This window comes from Balaenoptera physalus, assembly GCF_965194825.1.
Source record: "Balaenoptera physalus genome assembly, chromosome: 3".
Lineage (NCBI taxonomy): Eukaryota > Metazoa > Chordata > Mammalia > Artiodactyla > Balaenopteridae > Balaenoptera > Balaenoptera physalus.
In genome coordinates this window covers 141,548,075-141,573,254 of record NC_138890.1, presented here as the reverse complement: position 1 = coordinate 141,573,254, position 25,180 = coordinate 141,548,075, and the positions used below count along the sequence as shown (strand labels likewise).

The window sequence follows — 25,180 nt, the reverse complement described above, 5'->3', positions numbered from 1 at the left end:
ATTCCCCAGTGACTCATCTTCATCAGCATTATAAACCCAGTTGGGCAGGAAGACTCTTACTAGTCAATGCCTCATCGTAGGAATTTGCTTTAGAGAAGTCTTTTCAAGAGCATCCAAAGCACCCTTATGGCAGCCAGGACCCACTGCAAAAAAACTCAAACCTTTTACAGTCATCTCCAAATAGATCTGAGGTGGACATGACAAACTGCAGGAGGAGCTGAGCCCTGAGATGGCCCAGGTGTTGCAATTCTTCCTTGCTCTACAAGCATTATGTTGCCCCCTCATCTCCCATGTGGACCAGCCAAAGTTCTAATGACTCAACTGGTTTCTGCTTGTAGCAGTTGTGAATTTCCCTCCTGGCACACTTGGTTTAGGTACATGTGACAGTAAGTTGTCTATAAAAGGGGCAGAACCTTCTGTCTCCACCCTCCTACTCCCTTTGAACCTTAGTGTTAATTGTTACTGTGGGCGGACTTCAGGCTGACCACGCAATTGGCAGGGAAGTCCTCCCCTGCCTCCCCCACCCCTAGCAAGTTTGCAGCAACTGGGACACCATTCCAGCAGCTGTCCATAAACTTACTGACCAGTACTCATCCTGTAACCACCTTCTCAGTTTTTCCTCATTAATGGGTGTTTTCGTTTCCTGGGGCTACCATAACAAAGTACCATGAATTGCATGTCTTAAAACAGCACGAATGTATTCTCTCACAGTTTTCGAGGCTAGAAGTCCTAAATCAAAGTGTTGGTAGGGCCATGTTCCCTCAAAAGCCTCTAGGGGAGAATCCTTCCTTGCCCTTTCTAGTTTCTGGTAGCCCCAGGTGTTCCTTGGCTTGTGGCAGCATACCTCCCATCTCTACCTGTATCTTCACATTGCCGTCTTCCTTCAGTGTTTTCATATGGCCTTCTCTTCTTTGGGTCCACATGTCCCTCTTCTTATAAAGACTTAGTTTGAGTAGGGCCTGCTCTAATGACCTCATCTTAACTTAATTGCATCTGCGAAGACAATTCTAAATAAGGTCACATTCACAGGTATCAGGGGTCAGGACTTCATCATATCTTTTAGGGGGCACACAGTTGAACTCAGAGCAATAGGCAAATAAGTAGAGGACCATTTATTGCCCAGTTGACCATACAATTTGGTAAACAGGTTTACTGCCAGCTCTAGTAGACTTCCTCAGATTCCATTTGCTCTGTGAGGTCTCATCCTTCCTGTTCCAGAAAGCCTTGTCTTTTTCAGCATCCTGTTCTTGGTTGCCAAACTTTGGCAAGATCTGTGAGGGATCTGAGTTTTTATCCTACTTGCAAGCCAAGAAATTATCCTGCCATGGTTTCATGGATGCTGATAGAAGATAACGGGACTCGTAGGTCAGAAAGAAGGACTTTATTATTCTCTGCACAGCAGGCAGCATGAGTTTTCTATTTGTGCCACTTTTCCCTTCCTCAAGTCCCACAGGGGTAACATAGAGTGGCCCAGGTGAATGCTCTGCATGTGGTCGTTTTTCATCACAGCTGAAGGATCTCCAGCTTAGGAAACCAAAATCTTTTAGAATGGGCTGCAAACAAACCTGCCTGACCTTTCTCCCACAGTGGGGGACATTATTATATTGGACAGTAAGTAAAGGTGTCTTCTTCTCCAGAGGGAGCCACTCTCTTCCCAAGCTGTTGGCTCTTCAGCAAACATCCTTGAAAACTAGTCCAGAACCAAAGCTGTCAATTCACAAGATATGCAGAAACACAAGGGACTCATGGGGAATTGTCTCCCAACAGTGGTCTTAAGCCGTTGAGTTTATTGAATTGTACGAATTCTTTTTGTATTCTCTATATATAAACACCTTTGACAGATATATGTTTGCAAATATTTTCTCCTGGTCTATGGCTTGCCTTTCTGTTAACTGTGTATTTCAAAGGACCAAGTTTTTAATTTTGATGAAATCCATTTTATCAATGTTTGCTGAAAGTCTCTGCTTTCTGTGTGCTATTTAAGAAATCTTTCAATGTTGTGAAGATTTTTATCCTGTTTTCTTCTAGAAGTGTAATAGTTTTAGTTCTTACATTTAAGTCTATGATCCATTTTTAATTTTTTTGTGTATCGTATGAGAGAAAGGGTCAAGGTTTATTTTTCCCATATAGATACCAGTTGTTCCAACACCACTGTTTTATATTTTCTCCATTAAATTACTTTGGAACCTTTTTTCACAAGTCAGTTGACTATATATATGTAGATCTATTTCTGGACTTTATTCTCTTCCATTAATCTCCATGTGTATCCTTTCACCAATATCACATTGTCTTAATTTTGTAGCTTTATAGTAAGTCTTGAAATCAGGTAGTATAAGTCTTACAGTCTTGTTTTCTGCCTTTCCATACAAATTTTATTATCAGCTTATCAATTCTTCCAAAAAGCCTGGTAGGATTTTGATTGATCTTATAGATTTTTTTAATCCATACATTGTGTATTTCAGGAACAAAGAAAACTCAGCTCCACTAGAGGAAACTACCACAGGAAAAAGTGAAGCAAAAAAAAGAAAGATTGCAGAAACTTCAAATGTTATCACTGAGTCATTGCCATCTGCAGAATCTGAACCTGTTGAAATCGAGGTGGAGATTGCTGAAGGCACAATCGAAGTGGAAGATGAAGGCATTGAAACATTAGAGGATGTGGCTACTGCCAGGCAGTCCATAAAATATATTCAGAGCACAGGTTCCTCTGATGATTCCGCTCTGGCATTATTGGCAGATATCACCAGCAAGTACCGTCAAGGTGATAGAAAAGGGCAGATTAAAGATGAAGATGGCTGTGCCTCTGACCCCACAAGCAAACAGGTAGAAGGTATTGAAATTGTGGAACTTCAGCTGTCACATGTGAAGGACTTGTTCCATTGTGAGAAATGTAACCGTTCATTTAAATTGTTTTACCATTTTAAGGAACACATGAAATCACACTCCACTGAGAGTTTCAAGTGTGAAATATGCAATAAAAGGTATCTTCGGGAGAGCGCATGGAAACAGCACCTCAATTGTTACCACCTTGAAGAAGGTGGAGTCAGTAAGAAGCAAAGAACTGGGAAAAAAATTCACATATGTCAGTACTGTGAGAAACAGTTTGACCACTTTGGACATTTTAAAGAGCATCTTCGAAAGCATACAGGTAATTAGCAAATACTTTATGTTAAAAGTATAGATTTTCCACATTCACTTGAAGCTAAGTGTCTAAATCCTTTTTTTTTTTTTTTAATTAGCACCACAGGAACCACTTCCTGTGTTCCCTAATGTGCCGGCTGAACACACAGTGTTCTTGTAATATTAGCTGAAATAGTTATGCTTTCAAAGCAAAATCAGTACTAACTTTGAAAGTAATTTTCATTCTTACATCTTGCCAATTTTTATATTTTTTAAAAAAATACATAAAATGGTTTGTGACTCTTTTTTTTTTTTAATTATTTATTTATTTATTTATTTATGGCTGTGTTTGGTCTTCGTTTCTGTGCGAGGGCTTTCTCTAGTTGCGGCAAGTGGGGGCCACTCTTCATCACGGTGTGCGGGCCTCTCACTATCGCGGCCTCTTTTGTTGCGAAGCACAGGCTCCAGACGCGCAGGCTCAGCAATTGTGGGTCACGGGCCTAATCGCTCCGCGGCATGTGGGATCTTCCCAGACCAGGGCTTGAACCCGTGTCCCATGCATTGGCAGGCAGATTCTCAACCACTGCGCCACCAGGGAAGCCCGGTTTGTGATTCTTTATTAAGGGTTATAGATTATGAGATTTCAATTACAGTGAAACTTCACTGTTACTGTTTTTGCTTTCCCTGCCTTATGTTAACACATTACATAGATGGGTACATTTGCAAACAATCCCAAATATGTTTATACCTTTGCATACATTTGGTTATCTGTTTTGACCTGGCAGATAGGAAGGCAGTATTTGTCCATCTCCTTCATCTCTCCAAGGGCAAACATGTCAGGACTGGTGCACAGCCAGGGAGATGAAAAGGGTAAGGTCTCTGTACTCTCCTAAGAGCCATCCCAGACATGAGGGAGATGTCCAGGGAGTCTACCTTAGAACCTCTGGCCCTTATAGTTCTGCATCCATCCCTGAGCCTAGTTTTCTTCCTGTCAGATTCCCTGTCCTTGGTCCCACACCCCAAGCTTTCTCTGCTAGGTCTTCTGTGCCATACACAGGAGTTACCACCACGAATGACTTGGAATCTTGGGGAGTCCCTGAACCCACTGTGACAAAGGGGTGGGGAAAGCAGTTGCTGCAGAGTGCTACGTGTCAGACTTCTGGACACTTGTTCCCAAGTTCTTACTATGTGAGATGGTTAAGGCTGTTGAGACTATTAATACAGTGAATACAATATAGTTATCCCACACTATTCAGAATCTTTCTCTTTGATGCTAGAGTTTGGAGAACTTTGGATGAAATTTTTTCGTAGATCCCTTGCTGTCCAGAGTTGCGTGCTACATACTACTTGAAACTGAGAAAACAGATAGATTCAAATAGTGTGGTATCCCTCACTATTCAGACCCTTGGTAGTAATACTCAGGAACTGGATAAATAAGTGAGCAGCAAGGGAATCTCCTGATTTACTTAAAGGCTCACTATGAATTTAGAAGGCTTTAAGGTAACTAATTTAGGGTAACTAATAGGCATTCATGAAATCTTTGGGGGAAATGCTTTCTGGTTTTACAAACATTATATGTAAAGACCTGTTGTATATTTGGAAACTGCCTAAAGGTATAGTTTTTGGTCCTTAAAAAACAAATAAGCACCTATGTTAATGGTCTTCTGATGAACATGTTTGTGGTAACTGTGGATTAGTTTTGCAAAAGCATTGGTGTATGTGCAGCGCAACTTAGTAAATAAATGTTACTTGGTAACTAGCACACTTTGATAGGAGTTTCCAGTACCCCAACAGATAATCACTTTTATATTATTTCCTATCAGTGTGAAAGTAGAAACAGTTGTCTATTTTACCCAAAACATTACCTAGTGACTTACCTGTTTGAAAATAGGACAACACAGACCATTTTGGAAGTTTTTAAATATGCTTTCCAAGTCCTGCACATTGTATTTTGGATTGAACAGAAAAGTGTAGAGCTAAATCACATTATGTTTTTTTAAAAATTTATTTATTTTATCTATTTTTGGCTGCGTTGGGTCTTCGTTGCTGCACACGGGCTTTCTCTAGTTGCAGCGAGCAGGGGCTACTCTTCGTTGCGGTGCGCGGGCTTCTCATTGCGGTGGCTTCTCTTGTTGCAGAGCAGGGGCTCTAGGTGCACGGGCTTCAGTGGTTGTGGCACGTGGGCTCAGTAGTTGTGGCTTACAGGCTCTAGAGTGCAGGCTCAGTAGTTGTGGCGCACGGGCTTAGTTGCTCCGCGGCATGTGGCATCTTTCTGGACCAGGGCTTGAACCCGTGTCCCCTGCATTGGCAGGCGGATTCTTAACCACTGCGCCACCAGGGAAGCCCCACATTATGTTTTATGTCTGTGTTTCCCTTCAAAATGATGTGAGATAACTTTTAAGTACCTTAGTTAAATAGTTGTTACAAATTACAGAACCAGATGCCCTTTGAAGGAACAGTTTAGTATGTAAAGCAAACTGAACTTTTATTGTCTTTTTTAACCTCGATCAATTATTGTACTAGTAATTAGTGACAAGACAGTATCATATGTGATCAGTGATTTAGTAAATTCAAGAGGAACATAAGTAAACAGTTTTTAATTGTGTTTGTGTTAATAAAGGGTGGATCATTTTTCACTTATAACAAACTAAGTGTAAAGATAAATGGTCCTGTTTCCTACTCTCAACATATACATAATACAGCCCCCTCAATTTCATATTTTGAATACTTTCATTAGTTTAGTGCTTTGGTTTCTTGTATGTTCTTAAAGCATGCACAGTAATCCACACTTGATTCGCAAAATTTTGGCTGTTACTTGTCCTGAATTACTTTGTTTCCATTTGGAAAATAGTGATGATAATGCCAGCCTGCTAGGTCATGGAGATAAATTTTAGAGTCCCTGCCTTCAAGGAGTTCACAGTTACGTTAGGGGAGACAAACAGGCACAATCAGCGAAGTGCTGATAGAGGTAAGCACAGAGTCTTATGGGAATGCCTGCTTGTGCTGTTTATGATGAAAGAGACAAGGATGGCTTCCTAGAGGGTTTACCCTATGACTCCCAAAGGAAAAGGAGTTAGCCAGGAGATGAGCATTCCAGACAAAAGAAATTTAAGTGTACACAGACATAGAGGAGAGTTAAGTCACTCATTTGGAGTACTTGCTAGCAGGTTGTTACGACTGGAGGATTGGGTCCGAATGCCAGGAGATGCAGCTAAAGAGTTTGGAGGGCTGACCATGTGGCGTGCACTTAGGCATCATGGATGATCTCCCAGTGGTTCAAGGACAGGAGAGAGAAAGTGATGGGAGATGAGGCTAAGATCATGTAGTTATTTTCATTTAAGTGCTCTAAATGAGTTTGGATTTTTATCTTGAAAGACTCTGGGTCACTTTAAAGAAATTTAAGCCAGGGAGTTTTCTGATTAAATTTATGCTTTAGAGAGAGAGAACTGGCAGGATAGATTGGAGTGGGTGAAGCCTACTGGGTCTAATTCGAAGGCTGTTGGAGTAATCTTAAACAAGGATGGGGGATTGAATAAAGGCAATAATAGTGAAAAAGGGTTGGCGATATAACATTAAGTAGGCAGAATCAACAGGGTTTGGTGATTGGTGAGATGTAGGGGTAAAAGAGAAGGCGACTCCCAGCTTTCTGATTTGGGTGGCTACATGATTGGAAGTTTATTAATTTAGAAAGAAAAATATAGAAGGGTAAGATTTGTGGGTGTGGGGAGAGAGCAGATATATTGACAGATATGCCTGTGGGACACCACATGTGAAAGAATCCAAAGATGACCTGTAACCATGTTTTCAAATAATTGTTCCCTAGTTGCCCAGAGAGGTAGTGTGGAATTGTAGGAAAAAATCTGGGTCCAGAAACCATAATTAGATTCAGGCTCCAGTTTTTTTTTTGGTTTTTTTTTTTTGGCCACACTGCGCAGCTCACGGGATCTTAGTTCCCTGACCAGGCATTGAACCCTGGCCCTGGCAGTGAAATTGCCGAGTCCTAACCACTGGACCGCCAGGGAATTCCCAGGCTCCAGTTCTGACATTTTGTCAGCTTGATGAACTTTATCTTTGGGCCTCTTTCCTTGTCTGTGTAAATAAGAATAATGACTCCTACTTTACAGGGTTGTGGCAAATAAGAGAAAATGATAAAAGCACTTGGAAGACTGTGCTTTCTACACATCTAAAGTATAATTAATCTCTTACAATTCCTAGATTTTATTGGGCTTATTAAACTAATGTTTTAAATAGCAGAAGATGTGCACTGAAAAGTCAATCTCTTTCCTACTTAAATAGATCTCCCCAGAAGCAGTTACTGACATCGTTTTCTTATTTATCCTTCCAGATACATTCTTTGCATTTTCAAGTAACCATAAACAGACACACACAGAACTTTTGAAACAAACAAACAGGAGCATGCAATACAACGTTACACCATTTAATTTATCTTGAACTCTTTTTAATGTGTGAAACATTCATGAATCTACTTAATTTTTTTCACTGTGGCTGCATGGTATTTCAGGGTATGGGTATGCCATAATTTACTTAACCACTCCTGTTGATACACTTTTAGGTTGTTGCTAGTCTTTTACACACTGTGCTGCAATAAACACACCTGTACATAATCTTTGTGTACATGTTCAAGTAACTTAATTTTTGACAGTAGAATTGCCAAGTCACAGAATATGTGCATTTTAAATCTTGGCAAATATTATCAAATTGCCCTTTAAAGAGGTTATGACAATTTTTATCTGTAGGCTTCATTTATACTGAAAAATTATACACTATTAAAACAAAACTATTCTAGTTAGCAGTATCGTCCAACATTTGGGGAGTTGTAAAGGAGTTTCTATACCAACAATAATTCTAGGTGATTAGGTCTTCTCTCTCAAATTAATTTTTTCATCTCATGAAAATTATATAAAAAATAAGCTATAATTGTTTTGTCAGGGATAAAACACAGCTCAGAGTTACTTGACTGCGTCTGTTCCACGTGAGTATGAGGGTCATGTCTAGGACCTGATCGTCACTGAGGCTCCACCTCTGAAATCTTAGTCCTGTTCTCTACAAGCATCATCCTGTCTCTTGAATTCTCACTGCTTTCCTTACTTTGACTGTGGGAGTCTACCTCATTTAGCCTTCCTGTCTTTCCATACCCCTTTCCAACTAGTTTATTGCCCCGTTTCTGACGTTACCTTGTCCTCATTGTATATATCTTGAGTCACTTTTTCTTGTACTCTAAGCATATTCCCTTCGGCTTTTTTTTTTTTTCCCACATTCAGTATTTTTATTTAATTTTTTAGCGGACAATTTACATACCCCCCCCCAACCCCTTCCTTTAAGTTAGTGTGACAATTTTCCATAGTAAACTACTTAAAGAGAAGCTTTGGTCAAGAATGGAATGAAATAGCAAAACAAAAAAAAAAACAAACCCCAAATCACTGCTGCTTTTAAAAAACCAACACTTTCACCAGTTATCCTCAAACAAAACACACAAGGTTTGCGCCATACGTGTCTTCAGTGTTTGCTGGTGGCCGGCTCTCCTGCCCATCATGCAAATGGCGCAGCTGCCCGGCGCAGCCTGTCCGTCCTCATGCTGGATCTGGGAGGCTCGCTCAGCTTCACATTATCCGAAGGCCCTGGATAGAAGACTCTAAGGTCTTGAAATCCCAAATGGTCATGGCTCCATCGATGCCAGTAGTGCAAAATTTGTGACAATCTTGCTTGTCCACCTCATAAATAGACACTTGAGTGATGCTGTTCTGGTGCAGCGTCTCCAGGGCCGTGTTGCGGTCCCCGGTCGTGGCCCGCTTGTCCATGTTGTGGAAGCGCTCCATGGCCAACATGTTGCGCTGGATGCTCTGTTTTGGGATGTCTAGCTTGGAGACGAAGGTCAAGCAGCCGCGGTCGTCGCAGCTAAAGAGCATGGGGCAGCAGTCACGGCCAGCGGCCACGACGCTGTTCTCCAAGACGAAGCGCGCACTCAGGAGGGGCAGGAACTCTGTCTTCAGAGTTGAGACCTGCACACTTTTTGAGGCATCGGCAATGGACATAGTGCTGTCGTGGCTGACCCAGGCCAGGCGGCTCCCGCTGGCGGAGAAGCTGACCCCGTGCACCCAGCCGCCACTGCCTCTGCCACCAAACCCTGACATCAGCTGACCAAAAGGCATCTTGCTGCCCCAGGGTGTACTGGCTGGCTTCTCATCCACTTCTTTAATGTAGGCAGAGAACACTGTGCATTTGAAATCACAGGATCCTGCTGCCAGCAAGACGTTGTTGGGATGCCAATCCAAGCTGAGGACCGTGGAGCGAATGGGTTTTTTAATGTGCTTGCTTACCCACCAGTCATTTTCGGACTCGAAGTAACAAACAGAAATGAGTCGCGCTCCGCTGCCCACAGCAAATTTGTTATCTAGCGGGGACCACTTGACAGAAGTGGCTGCATGGTTAATTCTCAGGATCACCAGGGTCGGCTTCCAGACACCATCTTTCTGACTCCACACGTAGGCATTGCGGTCAGCCCCACAAGTGACGATGCGGTCACTCTTGGGAGCCCAGTCGATACCTGTGATGTGTCCGTTGTGCTCCTTGAGCTCATGAGCTTTCACCCACTGGCTCCCGTTCTTCTCATAGATGTGGACTTCGTGGTTATTGGGGCTAAGGGCAATCTGGGTACGATCCCTGTTCCAGGCATGATAGGTGACTGGCTCTAGTAAAAACTGATGCAGGGACATTATTCTTAGTGTCTTCAAAGGACACTAAAGAAAGCTGGGGGTTGGGGCTGTCCGAACGGGCTCGGAGCGTTGAATTTGCGGACTCTGGTCAGTCGACGCGAACAGGCTCCGGCGGGTGCGGGCGGAGGACCGAGGGAGGCCCTGCTCCCTTTGGCTTTTGAACCCTACATCCTGGAATTAATTATTGCAGTCATTTACTTCTGCTCCCTGCTGAGCACTGCTGGAAAAAATTCTTATCAGACCTTAAGTTAGGCCTTTTGGTGTCTGATTTATATCTTTCCTTTCCTAATTGGCATTCTAGACCTTCAGTGCAGCACTCAAGACCTCTGCCCACACCCCACCCCAGCAGGTGACATGTCTATCTGACTTCCTACCCCCAACTTAGCTGTGGGGTAAACTATGTGGTTCCTTCGTTGTCTCCTCTTTTATTACAGAGAAAGATACTTCCCTTTTCTTCAAGGCCAATCCTGAATCCCACACCTTGATGTCTCCTCCAAGACCATGTTTCATCTGTCAGTCCTACTACTCTCTCCTCCACTGGTTCCTTCTCCTTCAGCAAATAAGTAATGACTCTCTTCTGGCTTAGAGAACCTCTTATTGACATGTCCCCCTCTAGCCACGTCTCCTCTTTACTTCCAAGCCTTCTTGAAAGAATTTCTGTACTGACAGTTTCCATTAACTTGCCTCACTCATGCTCCCTTATCCCACTGTAGTGTGGCTTCTGATTCCACCATACCACTCACAGTGTTCTTGCTAGAGTTATTCCAGTCCCCTGTTGTTACCCTACCCGATCTTTCTGTTCAGTGTGGCGCTGTTTATTACCTCATCTTCCTGAAATTTCTTTCTTAATTTTCCTCAGTGTTCTTTCCTTCTACTTCTGGCTGTTCTTTTTGTTTTCTTTGCTTGCTTCATCTACCTGCTGTTTTAACTGGATGTTTTATTGGATTCTGTATCTGTATGTCAGTCCACCCTCTGTTTAGCTCCAGATTTGTCTCTATGTAACTGTTGACCAGATTTTCCACTTTGCTTTGAGTACCTCAGACTCACCGACTCAAAAATGAATTCATAATCTTCCCTAGCACATCCCACTCCAAACCTACTTGGACTTCTCTGTTCTTTATTCTGGTTGGTATTCTAAGCCACAGATCTGGGAGTCAGTATGACACCTCCCTCCTTACTCCTCACCTGCCATGCTGTTTTACACCTCTGTGCCTCTGCCTAGAATAACCTACTTCTTCCTGTCCTTCTCTCATTCCATTCCAGGCAGAAGTCATCACTCTCCTCCTGTGTACTGCTGCAGTCCCATTTCCCATTGCCCTCTTCTCTGTAACAGGCCTTCTGTGGTGCATTGCATTTGTTTATGTTCATGTATTTCACCTTCCTGAAATACCCTGGCCTATGATATGAAGTTTTTAAAAACAAGGACAGTTTATCTTCATTACCTAGCACATGGCCTGGCACCACAATAATTGCTCAAAAAATGCTTGTGGAATGGAGAGGGGTGCATGTCCCCAGAAAGGAAATTGACCTTGATTTTTATCTAAGGGAAAATATACAATTTTTTAAGAAATGCAAAAACATGCAACAACATTCAGATCCAAATTTTATTTCTTTGCCAGAGCACAGATACAATTATAAGAATCATTAAAAACTTACTATTTCTACCTCTTAGAATAGTCTTTTGGATGTGGTGGAAACATTTGAGTTATAAATTCTGATCCTTCTTTCAAGAAGGTGCTATTAGAATTAACCAAAAAGAAAAAACTTTTTGCATTTTCTGTTTTTCTTAATTGTCAATATGATTTTTTTTCTATTCTAACAGGTGAAAAACCTTTTGAATGTCCAAATTGTCATGAACGATTTGCTAGAAATAGCACCCTCAAATGTCACCTGACTGCGTGCCAAACTGGAGTGGGGGCAAAAAAGGGAAGAAAGAAGCTTTATGAATGTCAGGTATGTGTGGGTGTACTCCGTCCTTAGCAAAGGAGTCTGCGTTTGAAATCATTAGAAGTGAAGGGTGACAGACCTAGAGCAAAGGTATAGAGCTGACAAGTTTAGAAAGAAATGAGTAAAGAACATCATTGTCTTGCTTTCATAAGGGGGAATAGTAGTAGTAGTAGTTGTTGTTTTTAACCCAACCTTAGATGATACCAATGTCAATAAAATTATGTTCTAAGTAACATAGTCTGAAACTATGGTTATTCTTAACCATAGAACAGTCATTAGAATTCAGGAGTGGGGTGGAGAAGGCAGACCAGCTATAATTGGCTCTTCTTCCGTGATTAGTGTATATTTATCCCACATGGTGAAATTGTTCTTAATGTTGATATCATGGAAGAAATTATAATAGTGTTACTTTATAGTCCTTTAATATAGACAATATTAAAATGTTTCCCCAAAAGGATTTAAGTTGTTAGCTAATCAGGTAAAAGATCAAATAAACAAAAGAATTATGAAATTCCCTTAGACTATGTTACAGATGTCATATTTATAACATTTTCAGAAAAATCTTCAACTTTTTTCTTATAGAGAATAAATGCATCCATATTTCCTTCAGTTTGAATATAAGTGTTAACACCAAATGTTTGGTTATTTCAGGTCTGTAATAGTGTGTTTAACAGCTGGGACCAGTTCAAAGATCATTTGGTAATACACACTGGAGATAAACCCAACCATTGTACTTTGTGTGACTTGTGGTTTATGCAAGGAAATGAATTAAGGAGGCATCTCAGTGATGCTCATAATATTTCAGAGCGTCTAGTAACTGAAGAAGTTCTTTCAGTAGAAACACGTGTGCAAACTGAACCTGTGACATCAATGACTATTATAGAACAAGTTGGGAAGGTGCACGTGTTACCATTGCTTCAGGTTCAAGTGGATTCAGCACAAGTGACTGTGGAACAGGTCCACCCAGATCTGCTCCAGGACAGCCAAGTGCACGATTCACATATGAATGAGCTTCCAGAACAGGTCCAGGTAAGTTATCTAGAAGTGGGTCGAATTCAGACTGAAGAAGGTACAGAAGTACATGTAGAGGAGCTGCATGTTGAACGGGTAAATCAGATGCCAATGGAAGTACAAACTGAGCTTCTAGAAGCAGACTTGGATCAAGTGACCCCTGAAATCATGAACCAAGAGGAGAGAGAGCCTACGCAAGCAGATGCTGCTGAGGCGACCAGAGAAGATCACGAAGATGCTGAGGGTTTAGAGACCAAATCAACAGTGGATTCCCAAGCTGAAAAGTCAGGAAATGAGAACAGAACACCTATGCCAGTTTTAGAATGAAATAACAAATGAATATATTTTTAAATTTATGTGTTGAGTTTTTGAACTGATGATGGGCAGTGTGACTGTCCTTAAGCTAACAGACACGTGGACCAAAGTTAAGCTCTTTCCTGTTGTGTTGGACTGTTTCTATTGAAACAAACTGATTTTCCCCCACTTGATGCCACAGAGGAGGGATCTTTCCCATAAGTGAATGGGAAACTTTGAGAAGTATATTTCTGGAAAACTGAAACGGATTATATTCTTATTATATAGTTGGGTACGAATGTATCTATTTTCATTGTGGTAAGGGTTCTCCCTTCTCTCTTTGCCCAGTCATGTCCTTCCTCAAGTTTTTTTTTCCCCATATTGTAAAATCAAACGTAAAATCATTAGAATACAAGTTTATGTATTCTAATGCATGTTAGAACATTTGAATATATAGGAAACACAAGGCTGCATGAAGAAAAGTGCATTGTTACTGTGCAGTTAAATTTTGGCTTCTGGCTTTCTTTAGCTTGAACAACACTCTTGTCTACCCTGACAGTCACAGATGTCATCTCTGCAACAGAAACGGTGGTGGTGGCGGCAAATTTCTAGAATGTTTAAAAACCAACCACACCCATGTGCCTTTTCAAACTCAACTAAACTGTAAAGCGCCTCTGGTTCTTTGAGAGTTTATGTTGCAAGGAGCAATGTAGGTCATGCTGTAGCACTCTATATTTTCCTTACAATGACAGCTACCAGTTCTTTTTCACTTCAGTTAGATTGAGAAATTACATTTAATGGCAGCTGAAGGGCCATTTTCAATTGGGAAAATTCACTTATATCTGTGGTAAACTTTATTTTGAAGAAAAGTTGCACTAGTATTTTACCACCAGATGAAAAAAAGATGAGCATCACTTAAAAGTTAATGTATTTAAAATAAAGTACAGAGAAAAACATGTATATAATATATCAGGCTTTGTTTTGAATGAATCTTTTTCCCCAATCCTTAATGTAAAGATCTTGTGCTATAACTTTTAAAGCCATACAAATAAGAGTGCTAAACTGTGGACTTAAAAGTAGGTGTGTAAATATTTTTAATCAGTATTACTTGGAAAATAAAATATAACAACCACATACACCAATATGCTATTTTCTTTACCTGTTAAATATTGGGAGATATTTACATTTTTAAAGTAAACTTTAAAATTATGTGTTCATGACTCTTTTTTCACCTTACCAGTGTGGAAGTTGGTTTGTGGTCAGAGATGTCTTCTCATCTGTATTAACATGACTGATACACGAATTGAGATATAAAATTCTCAGTACACATCTCCAGTCCCCAAAAATCAGTTCTAAAGAAAGGAAGGAGGAAGAGGTTGATATTTGCTTTTCTATATGGTGGAACACAATAGCCAATGGAATTTTAGTACAGCCTATTTTAAAAATACTTTCTCCACTTACTAGTGTGTTAAATTTAAAAGATCAACATGACTTTTAGTAATGCTGATGTTAAATGGTATCACATTTATGAAATATACTGAAGAGGATGGCTTCCCACAACTGGAGAAGTCATGGATTTAAAGATAATAGGAATTAGAAGGTTGTTTTTATTTTAGGATCAAAGTGTATGAACATTTCCAAGTCTCTTCTCTTTGGCAGTTGGGTATCTGCTACAAAGCTTATATTTTTATTTATATGTATATATATATATTTTTTTCTTTTTTTGAAGTCAGAAAATACTAATGATAGAATTATATCATATTGAATTTTTCAGTTTGCCTTAAGATGTCCACGTTCCTGAGTTAGTTGTAGTTTAAAGAAATGTTTAAATTCCTGACAGATACAGTGGTCTCAAGTATATAAATTACTAGTTAGTATCTAGTGAATTTTGAATGCTGAAAATAGCTCATGCTGTGCCCTTAAGCCAAGGTATGAAACAAGGTTTATTTTTAAACATCATCTTTCAAGAGCCCTGACCACAAGGTAGAGATCAGGCACAAAGGCACAGCAAAGCATTAAAATTATCATTTGAGTTTTTAGATTTGGCAAGGCCTTTCAGAACAGGTTTGAGGGACAGGTATAGTTCATTTTACTTTTCCCAAAAGGTGTGAAGGCTGTATCAGTGTGCTCCAAATGCCAGTAAATTTGATTGCAGAAGAGAGAAAGCTACCCGCTGGTGGTAAACCTTAGGTGGACTAGGACTTTGCAGTTCATAAAGCATTTTACATGTAACAGCTATTAAAACCCATGATGTATATTGAAGTACTGAACTGGATATTTTGTTCCTCTCACTTTACTCCTACTGGAGTTTTTAGCTAGGTCTACAGTGTGACACCTGGGCAGTAGTGCCAGACATTGGTCATCATAGGAATCCCAAGAGCACTGGAGAATGATAGGAGAGCCTCTTCTGTCTCCCCTACTCCACTGTTCAACAGCAGTTCTTTGATGATATGACACCAACTGGGTTTCCTTCGATTCTGACAGTACCAAGAGTGAACGTAGATTCCAGAAGTTAGAAGTACCACAAGATTGCCCCCACTTCAGACACCAGCCGACAATAGAATCCCCAGGGTACCCACACTTCTGCCTGGCCGACTACAAATTAGGTGTTCTCACCCCCTCCCAGGTTCAATAATGTGCTAGAATGACCCAGAATTCAGGAAGGCACTGTACTTAGGAGTGTAGTTTTATTACAAAGGCTACAAACCAGGAACAGATGGGAGGAAGGCCCTGCATAGGGCCAAGTGGGGGGAGAAGTGTGCAGCACTTCCCTGTCCTGTCCTGGTGCTCCACCCTCCCAGCACATGGATGTGTTTACCCAGATGCTCCTTTTAACACTGTTTACTTAAGTTTCATTACGGACATGATTAAGTCATTGGCCATTGATTATTGAACTCTCTCCAGCCCCTCCTACTTCCCTGGAGATCTTGGGGGTGGGGCTGATAGTTCTAGCCCTCTAATTCATATGGTTGATTCCTCTGGTGACCAGAGCCTAGAGTCACCTCATTACATAAACTCAGGTATGGGCTTGTTAAACAGAAGACCTAATTCAGGAAATTGCAAGGGTTCTAGGAGCTTAGTGCCAGGAACCAGGGACAAAGACTGGATACATATTTTTTTATTATACCGTATGTATCATCTGAGATTCAAAGGAAAACTAACTGAACCCTAATATCAATACATTTAAAATCTAGAAATCTTTTGGGTATGTACAAAAACAGAAGGATCTTACAGTCTTACCATTTTAAAAGGCTGCCATCCTCATCCTACTATTGAAAGTAGAAATATTTTCATGGAAAGGTAAGTGCTTCTGCTCCAACTACATTCAGTTTTGAAGTAATGTTTCAAGATTAAAAAAGTCCATGAGAGTCTTCTAGACTAATTACCCACTTTATACTTAGAATAAGCAAACAGTATTGACTGAGGCCTAGATGTAGATAGAGTGTCAGCCAGTAAATCAAGTGGATTTTAATGCACATCTTCAACATGGCTTGATTGTTCTAAACGAACAAATGAACAATTAAAGACCAAACAGATGGTCTTTAAAGTATTCACATGGAAACAGTTTTTTTTATAACTGTCATGTAAAATTACAAGTAAATGACCTCTTAAAAGTTTAGCCTGATTTTGTTGGAGGTAACATAATAGCTTTGAATTTATTAACACTGACCACTGTGTTATATCAGGAGAGAGAAACCTAAGCTGAATGTTTTTCATGTGTAATGTGCTGAGCTGTGCCATGGCTCTTAAAGAATTTGTCATAAAGCATTCAAGTGAGAAGCAGAAGGAATTAAAACTATCACCACCAATTAATGAGATCCATTATATTTGGAGGCCTAGAAGTGTATTGCTTTAAAACCATAAATGTAGAGGCTGTCATTATCATAAATGTATGCTGAATTTACAGAATATCTTTAAACTACTCCATGTTCTATAAATGTTACTTCATTAATTCTGTTGACATGGTACATAGGAAGGCAGCATGTGAATTCGTAATTTTTTTCTCCTCAACTTTCTCACAACCTAATACGGCACTAAATATGACACATAATTATACAACTGAAGTGATGCCCACCTTGATATTTGTACCAAAATACAGCCTAGGAGAGAAAAATCTTGTAACAGAATAGCGTCATTTATGAATCACTTATTATATGCCAAGCACTTTACATTTAATCATCTCAATGACCTCATGAGGTAATTAACATTATTAGCTATCATTTTACAAATAGAGGAAACTAAGAGGAGATAAGAAATAGCTGGTAGATAGTGGGGCCAATATCTGAAACCAGGGAGTCAGACTCCACAGACTACAGCCTTGATCACTAAAATACAGTTACCTCTGTATGAGATCTCTTTGTGGCTGACAATATTGGATTGCACAGAGCATAAGTAAAACACCCATTTTCCTTTTGTAATTTACATCAGCCCTTGATGGGGTTAGGGTGGGGGAACAGGAGATCAGAAAAGGTGGCAAAACACAAGGAGCAAATTGCCTTTTGGTAGCTCCTTGCCAGTCTCCTTGCCTTGAGACCACACCATCTAGGCAATGGTTCTGCAACAACAGCGTGCATCAGCATTTTGTTAAAATGCACAATTCAATTGGTCTGGGTTAGGACCCAAGAATGCATTCCTAACCTTCCCAGGTAATACACTGGGTTTAGTCTTGGAACCACACCTGGAGAATGGCTGACACAGAGTACTTAAAGGAAGCGCAAATGACTAGCCAATGGCATTAACTTGTTTTGAGGGTCTCATTTTTTTGTAGCGTAGTCAGGTGCTACTCAAAATATCTTGTTACCTGTTGTTCGTGTTTACTATTCATGTAATGGACTGGACTAAGACAACAGTCTTGGATTTTTTTGTTTCAAGAGCATTCTACGTATTCTCAGTAATGAATTGCCTTCATAATGTTTCTGAAATGAAAATGCCACAAAGACATGAAATGTTAGAGAATAATAAGAAATTAGAAACTGGAAAATCACAATAATTGAATAATTTTGCTTCCACTGGGTAACTCAAATATACTTTAGAGACAAAACGATAGCTAATTATCTGCTGAGGAGCAAATGTCAATGTATGAATTCACCTAAGAGAAGAGCTAGATCATTAACTGGTTGGGGGTTTGGTAGACCACCCATGTTAGAGCAGTAACTGTGTCCTCTGAAATAATAGTTATCAATTAGATACAGCTAGGAAACACTATGGAGGGAATAATAGGGGTTCAGAACCCTAGTCCAGTTGAAATGGTGCTTATGAAAAACTAAAGTCAAAAATCAAACAAAAGTAACTATTTGATTCTGACAACTTTTCATGAGATAATTTCCCTACAGGATCAATGGGCCTCATCTGTCCACTGTCCAACTGTAAAGAACACCCAAGTGCTGATTATAAGAAACTATCACACTTATTGCTATACTTGGCTACATAGGCAAGAAAAGTTTGGGGTATAGTTGCTACTATAGTGGGAATCTCAGCAACTCAAATTTTTTAATGAAAATTACTTTTATAATGAAAACTTTTTATATGAAAATGTCTCAAGATCACAATTTGGGTTTTTTTCTCTCTCCCCTCCCCCCCTCCTCCCTCTCTGTCTTTTCTCTGTTGTACTTTACCTTTAGGAAGAAAGCTCAATATTGAACATTAATGACTAAATGATAAGGCAGGAAAGTCTAAAGTGAATTAAAGTACCCAGTATATCAATAGAATTTAAGCTGACTGGCAGAAGGAGTAGTGGCACCTCACTCAGCTGCTGAAATTTACAACCTTTTTTTCTACTTTGTTGTTGTTGTTCAATTATACTTGCTCAAGTAGAAGATTCACCTATTTTAGAAAAATAAGAAAGTTAAAAACTACTCCAAGACCCATTCATCAGAAATAACTATTGTTAACATTACATGAATATCTGTCCATATACATATGCACGAGAGAGAGAGAGAGAGAGAGAGAGAATTTTTAAAAACAGAATTGCCATGGTAGTCTCAATTCTTTTGGTTTAATTTTGCTTGAATTTAACAGAAATAAGAAGGGAAGCAGAATACATGGATAAACCTCAGATAAATGTTTCTTTACTACTAGTCCTTTAAAGGTTCCTATAAAATTAAGGGAAAAGGGATTTTAATAAATACTAATTGTCAGTGACTCAATTTGATTTGCTCATTATATTTGCATTGTCAAGGCTTATAAAGTCAGTGTGCAGATTAAACAGCTGATTAATTACAGCACAGAGAGAATTTGTGAAATAGAAGATAGAGCTGAAGACATTACCCAGAATGTGAAAGAAGGTAAACAGAAGGTAAAAATCTGGAAAATATGAAAAAAGGCATGAGATAGAATGAGGGGGTCTGACACATAATGTTCAATTGGAAAACCTGAAAGAAAGATAAACGTGGGACAGGGATCATATTCAAAGAGCTATTGTCTGAGAATGTTTCTGAATTGTCTGTAAGACATGAAGTCTCAGACTCAGGTAGCACACAGAACCTTAACAGCATAAATAAAACAAATTTTCCTGGAACAGGATATACCTTTTGAGTTACAGGTTCAACTCTACAGCAATATGCAGTCTTAGAAAACTTTTGCTCTGTGTCTGCTCCCAAGATATGTCAAATATCCCTACCAGGAGAGAGAAAGGAGAGTGGAGGTAGGAAAACCCCATGAATAGCCCAGGTTCACATTCAATAGGGATGCTATGTATCAGGTAACTTAATGACCAGAAAATTAGAGTAGAATGTCCCTATATGCCCTAGAACAGCACTAAAGGTGGAAAGATCCCTCAAAACCTGAAATAAAAATAATAGCTACCATTTATTAGGCATTTATTAGAGGAGGTTCTGACGTTTGGGCCCCAACTACTTAGAGACTGTGATGAAAGGAGTAGACATACATTGTCAATGGGGGATCCTCCTGCCTACCACCTGAGCGCATGGACTCCAGATTAACAGAACCTAGTTTACTGTTTTCCAGAAACTTTGTCTCAATTCTCACAACTCCCAGATTACAGGTGAGGAAACAGGCTAGAAGGTGCTTGAAACCAGAGTGTCATATAAGTAGTAAGTAACAGAGCTAGGAGTCAAGGTGTAGCTTTATGACTCAAAAATCTAAACTTTTAGCCACTGTCAATGTTACTCAAAGTATAGAACAAGGACCTCCTGCATTAGAGTCTGTTGTTCCTAAGAATGTATTTGACTTCTTTTCCGCTAACACAAGGGAGCAGGGTTTAGCAAACTACATTTTAATGAGCTCTGCAATAACATGAAACTGTCTATACTGTCTTTATAGGTCTTACAGTTTCATCAATTCTTTTGGAAAATAATATTTTTCTGACATTAAAATTTTTTTCTGACATATACACCCATTGTAGAAAATGCAAACAGCACTGGAAAGTATTAAGATCATTTAAATCACCTGAGATTCTGCCACATAACCAAAAACATTTCCAATGTCTGGTGTAGTTCCTTCTAGTTATATATATCACAAATTTGTGTCATTCTGTTTTGTAACTTTTGCTTTCACTTAACATGTTGAAAATATTTCCCCATACTATTCAAAACAAGAAATGTTAACCTCTATATATTACTGTTACATTGTAATCAACCTATTGTTGAATGGCCCTTTCTAGGAGAAAAACAACACTTTTTTCAAGTGAAGGGAATTGAACCATGAGGTCAGCCCTGTATGGCTGGGTATCCCGGGACTCCCAAGGGAAGGGAAGGCATGAAGGAAGGGTTTATGATTTGAAAGGGAGCAGCCGCTAGCAGCATGTCTGCAAGAGAAATTGGGGTATAGGGGGCTCCTGGAATGGAGTCTGGCCAATGGACTTTAAGTGAAGTGGTTTCTGATGCTGAGTTTTAAGTTTTCCTTTTCTATGATAGCCTAAAGTTTTCAGTAACCTCTTAATTCTCTAGAATCGAGCATCGGCTTTGCCCTCTGGTGCTCTACGGGTACACGGTGGGAGGGCCTATGACAGAGTACATGTCAGGTTGGGAGTTTGAGGCTCTTGGTATCTAGGCAGTTTCTTTATGAAATCCTGTTCTGTGTATTGTCGTGTAGGATTCAAGGAGTATTTTATATTTTTAAAATATGCAATGATGATTTATCCTGTATTTTATTGTTTTAGAGAGACTGACGGCATGTATTAAGATTACTCTATTTTTTTAAAATTTTTATTTATTTATTTTTGGCTGCGTTGGGTCTTCGTTGCTGCGCACAGGCTTTCTCTAGTTGCGGCGAGTGGGGACTACTCTTTGTTGTGGTGCGTGGGCTTCTCATTGCAGTGGCTTCTCCTGCTGTGGAGCACAGGCTCTAGGCACGTGGGCTTCAGTAGTTGTGCCTCGCAGGCTCTAGAGCACAGGCTCAGTAGTTGTGGCACACGGGCTTAGTTGCTCTGTGGCATGTGGGCTCTTCCCTGACCAGGGCTCGAACCCATGTCCCATGCATTGGCAGGCGGATTCTCTACCACTGCGCCACCAGGGAAGTCCCAAAATTACTCCTTTTAAAAAACGTCCTTTTGTCTTTTGAGAAGTCCTCCCTTTAAAGTCACACTTTTCTCACAGAGAACCTTTATCCTACACAGGTAGATGACCACTCTTACAAAACAAGGAAGCAATTCTAGGTTCTCTTGGTTTTCCTGCCAATCTCAATGGTCAGTCTGTGGAGCTGTCCAAGGTTTTATTTCTTGCCTTTCCTGTTCTGGCCCCTTTAATCATCATACAAAGAGGCAGCAGAGGGTAGTAAGGAAGAGCTGCAGACTCGAGTCAGACTACCAGGTTTGAATCCCAGCACCAGCACCGGACAGCTGTGTGACCTTGAGCAAGTCAAATAACGTTTCTGGGCCTCAGTTTCCTCATCTATCAAAACAGGGATGGTAATAAGAGCACCTAACTAAAAAGGTTATTGTGAGGATTTAATCGGTTACTCTTTGTGAAAGTGTCACAGTTCCTGGCAAGTAGTGAAAAAAGGAATCTTTGGATACCCTAATTTCTACCATAAAAGGGTTTTAAACTTAGGTTATTTTTCTCCTCAGCTCTTTCGATTTTGTAAATACACCCTGGTAATCATGAATTGAGGATGCCACAACAGGAGGAGGAGGAAAGAGTGTTCACTGAGCTGTGACTTAGGGCCCCTAATCATGGCTCTGCCATTAACTAGCTGTGTGGCCCTTGTTAAGTTAATTGACCTCTCCGACTTCGATTTCCTCCTCTGTAGAATGAAGGACTTGAACTTCAATAAATCATCTCTATGCTTTAGTATTCGGTGAATCGCATTCCCTCCTTGTTTGTAAACTGGAAAAATATTTGGCACCTACCATTAGCCAGAGAGTCATAGCTGCGGAGTACACAGGAAATTAGGGGTCCACTGCCTAAGTGGCACCAAAGGAACAGGGCCTAATATATGCAAGGACTCCGCTCTGAGGGTGGCATTAGCGCTTATTTCTGCAGAGCCTAAACCCTGCCATACTCACCTGAAGGAGCCGTCACTGTGGTGTGCTAGAAAACCCCGTTCTGTTAGGAAGATTACTGGGCCGCTGTCTCCCTAGGACACGGAAACCTTTTTTATCCAGAGGCTGGAGCGGCTCAGGTCGAAGCGTGAGTTGATGGGAGCTGTGTCAACCCTCTTTCGGTTGTGCGGCCACTTCGCATCCGTGCTCTAGGCGGCGTCCTCTCTGCGGCAGGGCCAAACGCCCTCCTCGAGTGTCTGCGACGGGTGTCCCCGCGCCGCGCGCCCCACTCCCTCTAGCCCCTCCCTCCTGGCTACCATAGAAACCGACCTAAGAGGTCCAGGCCCGTGTCCCGGTACCCCGCGGGCCTCCCCTTCCCCCCTGCGCCGGGCCAGCCCCCCGCTCCGGATTGGTCCTTCGGGAAACGCTGCGGGGCGAATGGGTCCCCTTGGAGGAGCCCGGGCTGGGCCGGTGGGCGGGGTTTGCCGCGGCCGCCGTCCGTCAGGTCGGCCACCCCTGACAGCTCCGGGAGCCTACAGCGCGGCCGCGGCGCCCCGGCACCCACGCACCGTCCGCGCGCGCGCCAACCACCGGGAGCGCCTGGCCGGGCGCCGCGCAGCCGACCCCGAGAGGAGCTCGCCACCAAGGTAAGCGAGGCCCGCGGGGCTCGCAGCCAGCACCCCACCCGGCAGCCCCTTCCTCCGCCAGGCTGCCGACCTGGGTGCTGAGGAGGGACGCCTCTCCTCCCCGTGACCCGAGGGGAAAGAGAGACACAACTCCTGGCGGGGGTGGGCGACTTGGGGTTAGGAGAAGGTTAGGTGCTTTTTAGGGGCGCCCCCTCCCAGGCCCAGCGCGCCTGGGAGGAGAGCGCGTTGGAGGCGGAGACCGGGGTGTGCCGGCGCGTGGGGCCCGTGCCCGGGGTCGTGCTCCCGGGGGCGTGTGCGCCTGTGTCCCGGAGTCCCGGCTTGGTGCGGGCACCCGTGTCTGGGGGCGCGCCCTGAGCCTCGCCCCGCGCACACCAGCTGCGCGCCACCAGCGCTCCCGGGCGCAAGCCCAGAGCTCGAGAGTTTGTATCGAGGGCCGGGGACCTGCGTGACCCCGGCTGGCAGTGGGCAGTGGAGGGAACTGACAGTGAACGGCTGTGGCCCAGAGGAAGGAACCCTCCACCACACCCCACGCCACGACGCGCCCGAAAGAAAAACGCTTCTTTTGAAAGACTGTACAAGTAAGGAAGAACCTGTCTCCTCCTCCCTGAGGTCCCTTCAGCAATATTAGGAGCTCGAGGATTGGGCGATGCGACCCGGAGAGGATCGCAACAGGGTCTTTAAAATGCCGTCTCCGATCAGCTTTGTGTGCCTGACACAAGATCGGAGCGGATGGAGAGGTCCAGGCAACAGATAAAGGAGCTCCTAGCCCTAATAAGGGTAGCGGAGGTTCAGCCCTCTGCACTTTTTTTCTTCCCTTCTCTCTCTCCCTCCTCCGCCGTCCCTCCCGGCCTGTCTCCCCACCCCCTCCCCGTTTTCGTCCTCCCGACTTTATTAGACAAGAGGGCTCTCTGTTAGACCCACCCTCCCCCACCCCATTCCTCACCCCGTTTCAAACCGAGAGCGAAGGAACCACATTCTAAGCTCTCACCCGTGCAATTTTGGAAGTTAAACAAATCGCCTTTGCACTCGAGGCCGCGGGAATCCAAAAGGGAAACAAACAAAACCAGACCGAAAAATCGATTCCAAGTTAAGTCAAGATTGCAAAGGGGAATCTAAAACGAGTATTTGTTTATGGCAATATGATTTTTTTTTAATGTTTGAAAAATATGTATCACTCAAGTTTGCATCATCAGTATTCAATTTGATTCACAGAAGAGCTTCAAAAGATGGTTTCTGTTAGTGTTGCAAAAGCACTTCTAATTTTGGTTGCCATGGTAACTGAAGAAGTCGCCCGGCACTGTTGAGAGGCTGCCTGGCTGGATCCAGGAACTGTTCTTGAGGAGATCTCCCCACGTCGCCTCATGTTACCATGGTAATAATAATCGAGCCTGTAAGATACTTGTTTCTTTAAAGTACTAAAAGCCCAAGGCATATCGTTGTTCCTTAATTTTACCTTTTCAGAGTGTGCAATTTGTGAAACAGATCTTCCCTCTCAGACAACTGAGAGTAAACACTGCCCTCCAGCCAATCAGGCCCGCTGGCCCAGCTCTCTTCCCACAGCTCTCTGCACTAAGGACGGAGGCGGAGGAGTGTTTGATGTTAAAGGAATCCTGGCCTGTGACCAGATCTCTCTCCCCATTAAGCATTAAATTTGGAATCCTAATTAGCTTTCTAATTAGGAGATGGGGAAATGTGAGTGGGAGGCCCAGAAAGAGGCTAATAGGGAAAAAGCTAAGTCCAGCTCTCCATGGACTGGTGTTTTGTGTGCTGTTGAATTGCCTAGTAAAGTCCTCATAGGTTTATTTTTGGCTTGACCACTGTTAAGTGGTAAGCCTGTAAAAACCTTCAGAGAGGCCTCATTCTGTGCTAGGAAAAAAATGTGGATTGATATTTAGTTTGAGGTGTGTGCTTTTTTCTAATAACAACTACATTTAAAATAAAGACAGTTTTGTGTGAAATCTCAATTTCCCAGTAATAACTACAGATAG

At 41.9% G+C, this 25,180-nt stretch overlaps 2 protein-coding genes and 1 pseudogene across 15 annotated transcripts in view; 2 read left to right on the top strand and 1 right to left on the bottom strand.

Annotated features, from left to right (window-relative positions):
* Positions 1 to 14,319, top strand: part of ZNF131 (zinc finger protein 131) — a 32,668-nt gene extending 18,349 nt beyond the window's left edge. For 6 of the 8 annotated variants that reach the window (XM_082455889.1, XM_082455890.1, XM_082455892.1 and 3 more), the window contains 3 exons: positions 2,463 to 3,148; positions 11,677 to 11,807; positions 12,453 to 14,319. In XM_082455889.1, the coding sequence (XP_082312015.1) occupies positions 2,463 to 3,148; positions 11,677 to 11,807; positions 12,453 to 13,139 (1,504 nt within the window). In that variant the 3' untranslated portion in view covers positions 13,140 to 14,319. Of the gene's footprint in view, positions 1 to 2,462; positions 3,149 to 11,676; positions 11,808 to 12,452 lie in introns of those variants that run through there. The other 2 variants (XM_082455893.1, XM_082455895.1) reach the window with 2 other exon arrangements.
* LOC309657905 (actin-related protein 2/3 complex subunit 1A pseudogene) lies at positions 3,424 to 9,829 on the bottom strand (annotated as a pseudogene). The gene has a single exon. The product of its transcript is annotated as an actin-related protein 2/3 complex subunit 1A pseudogene (transcript).
* Positions 14,320 to 23,105: 8,786 nt separating the features above from the next.
* Positions 23,106 to 25,180, top strand: part of NIM1K (NIM1 serine/threonine protein kinase) — a 69,412-nt gene continuing 67,337 nt past the window's right edge. For 3 of the 6 annotated variants that reach the window (XM_082455916.1, XM_082455917.1, XM_082455918.1), the window contains exon 1: positions 23,589 to 23,770. Coding sequence is in view for 1 of the 6 variants with exons in the window: in XM_082455921.1 (XP_082312047.1) it covers positions 24,554 to 24,564 (11 nt within the window). In the remaining 5 variants the exon portion in view is untranslated. Of the gene's footprint in view, positions 23,193 to 23,588; positions 23,771 to 24,127; positions 24,565 to 25,180 lie in introns of those variants that run through there. The other 3 variants (XM_082455919.1, XM_082455921.1, XM_082455920.1) reach the window with 3 other exon arrangements.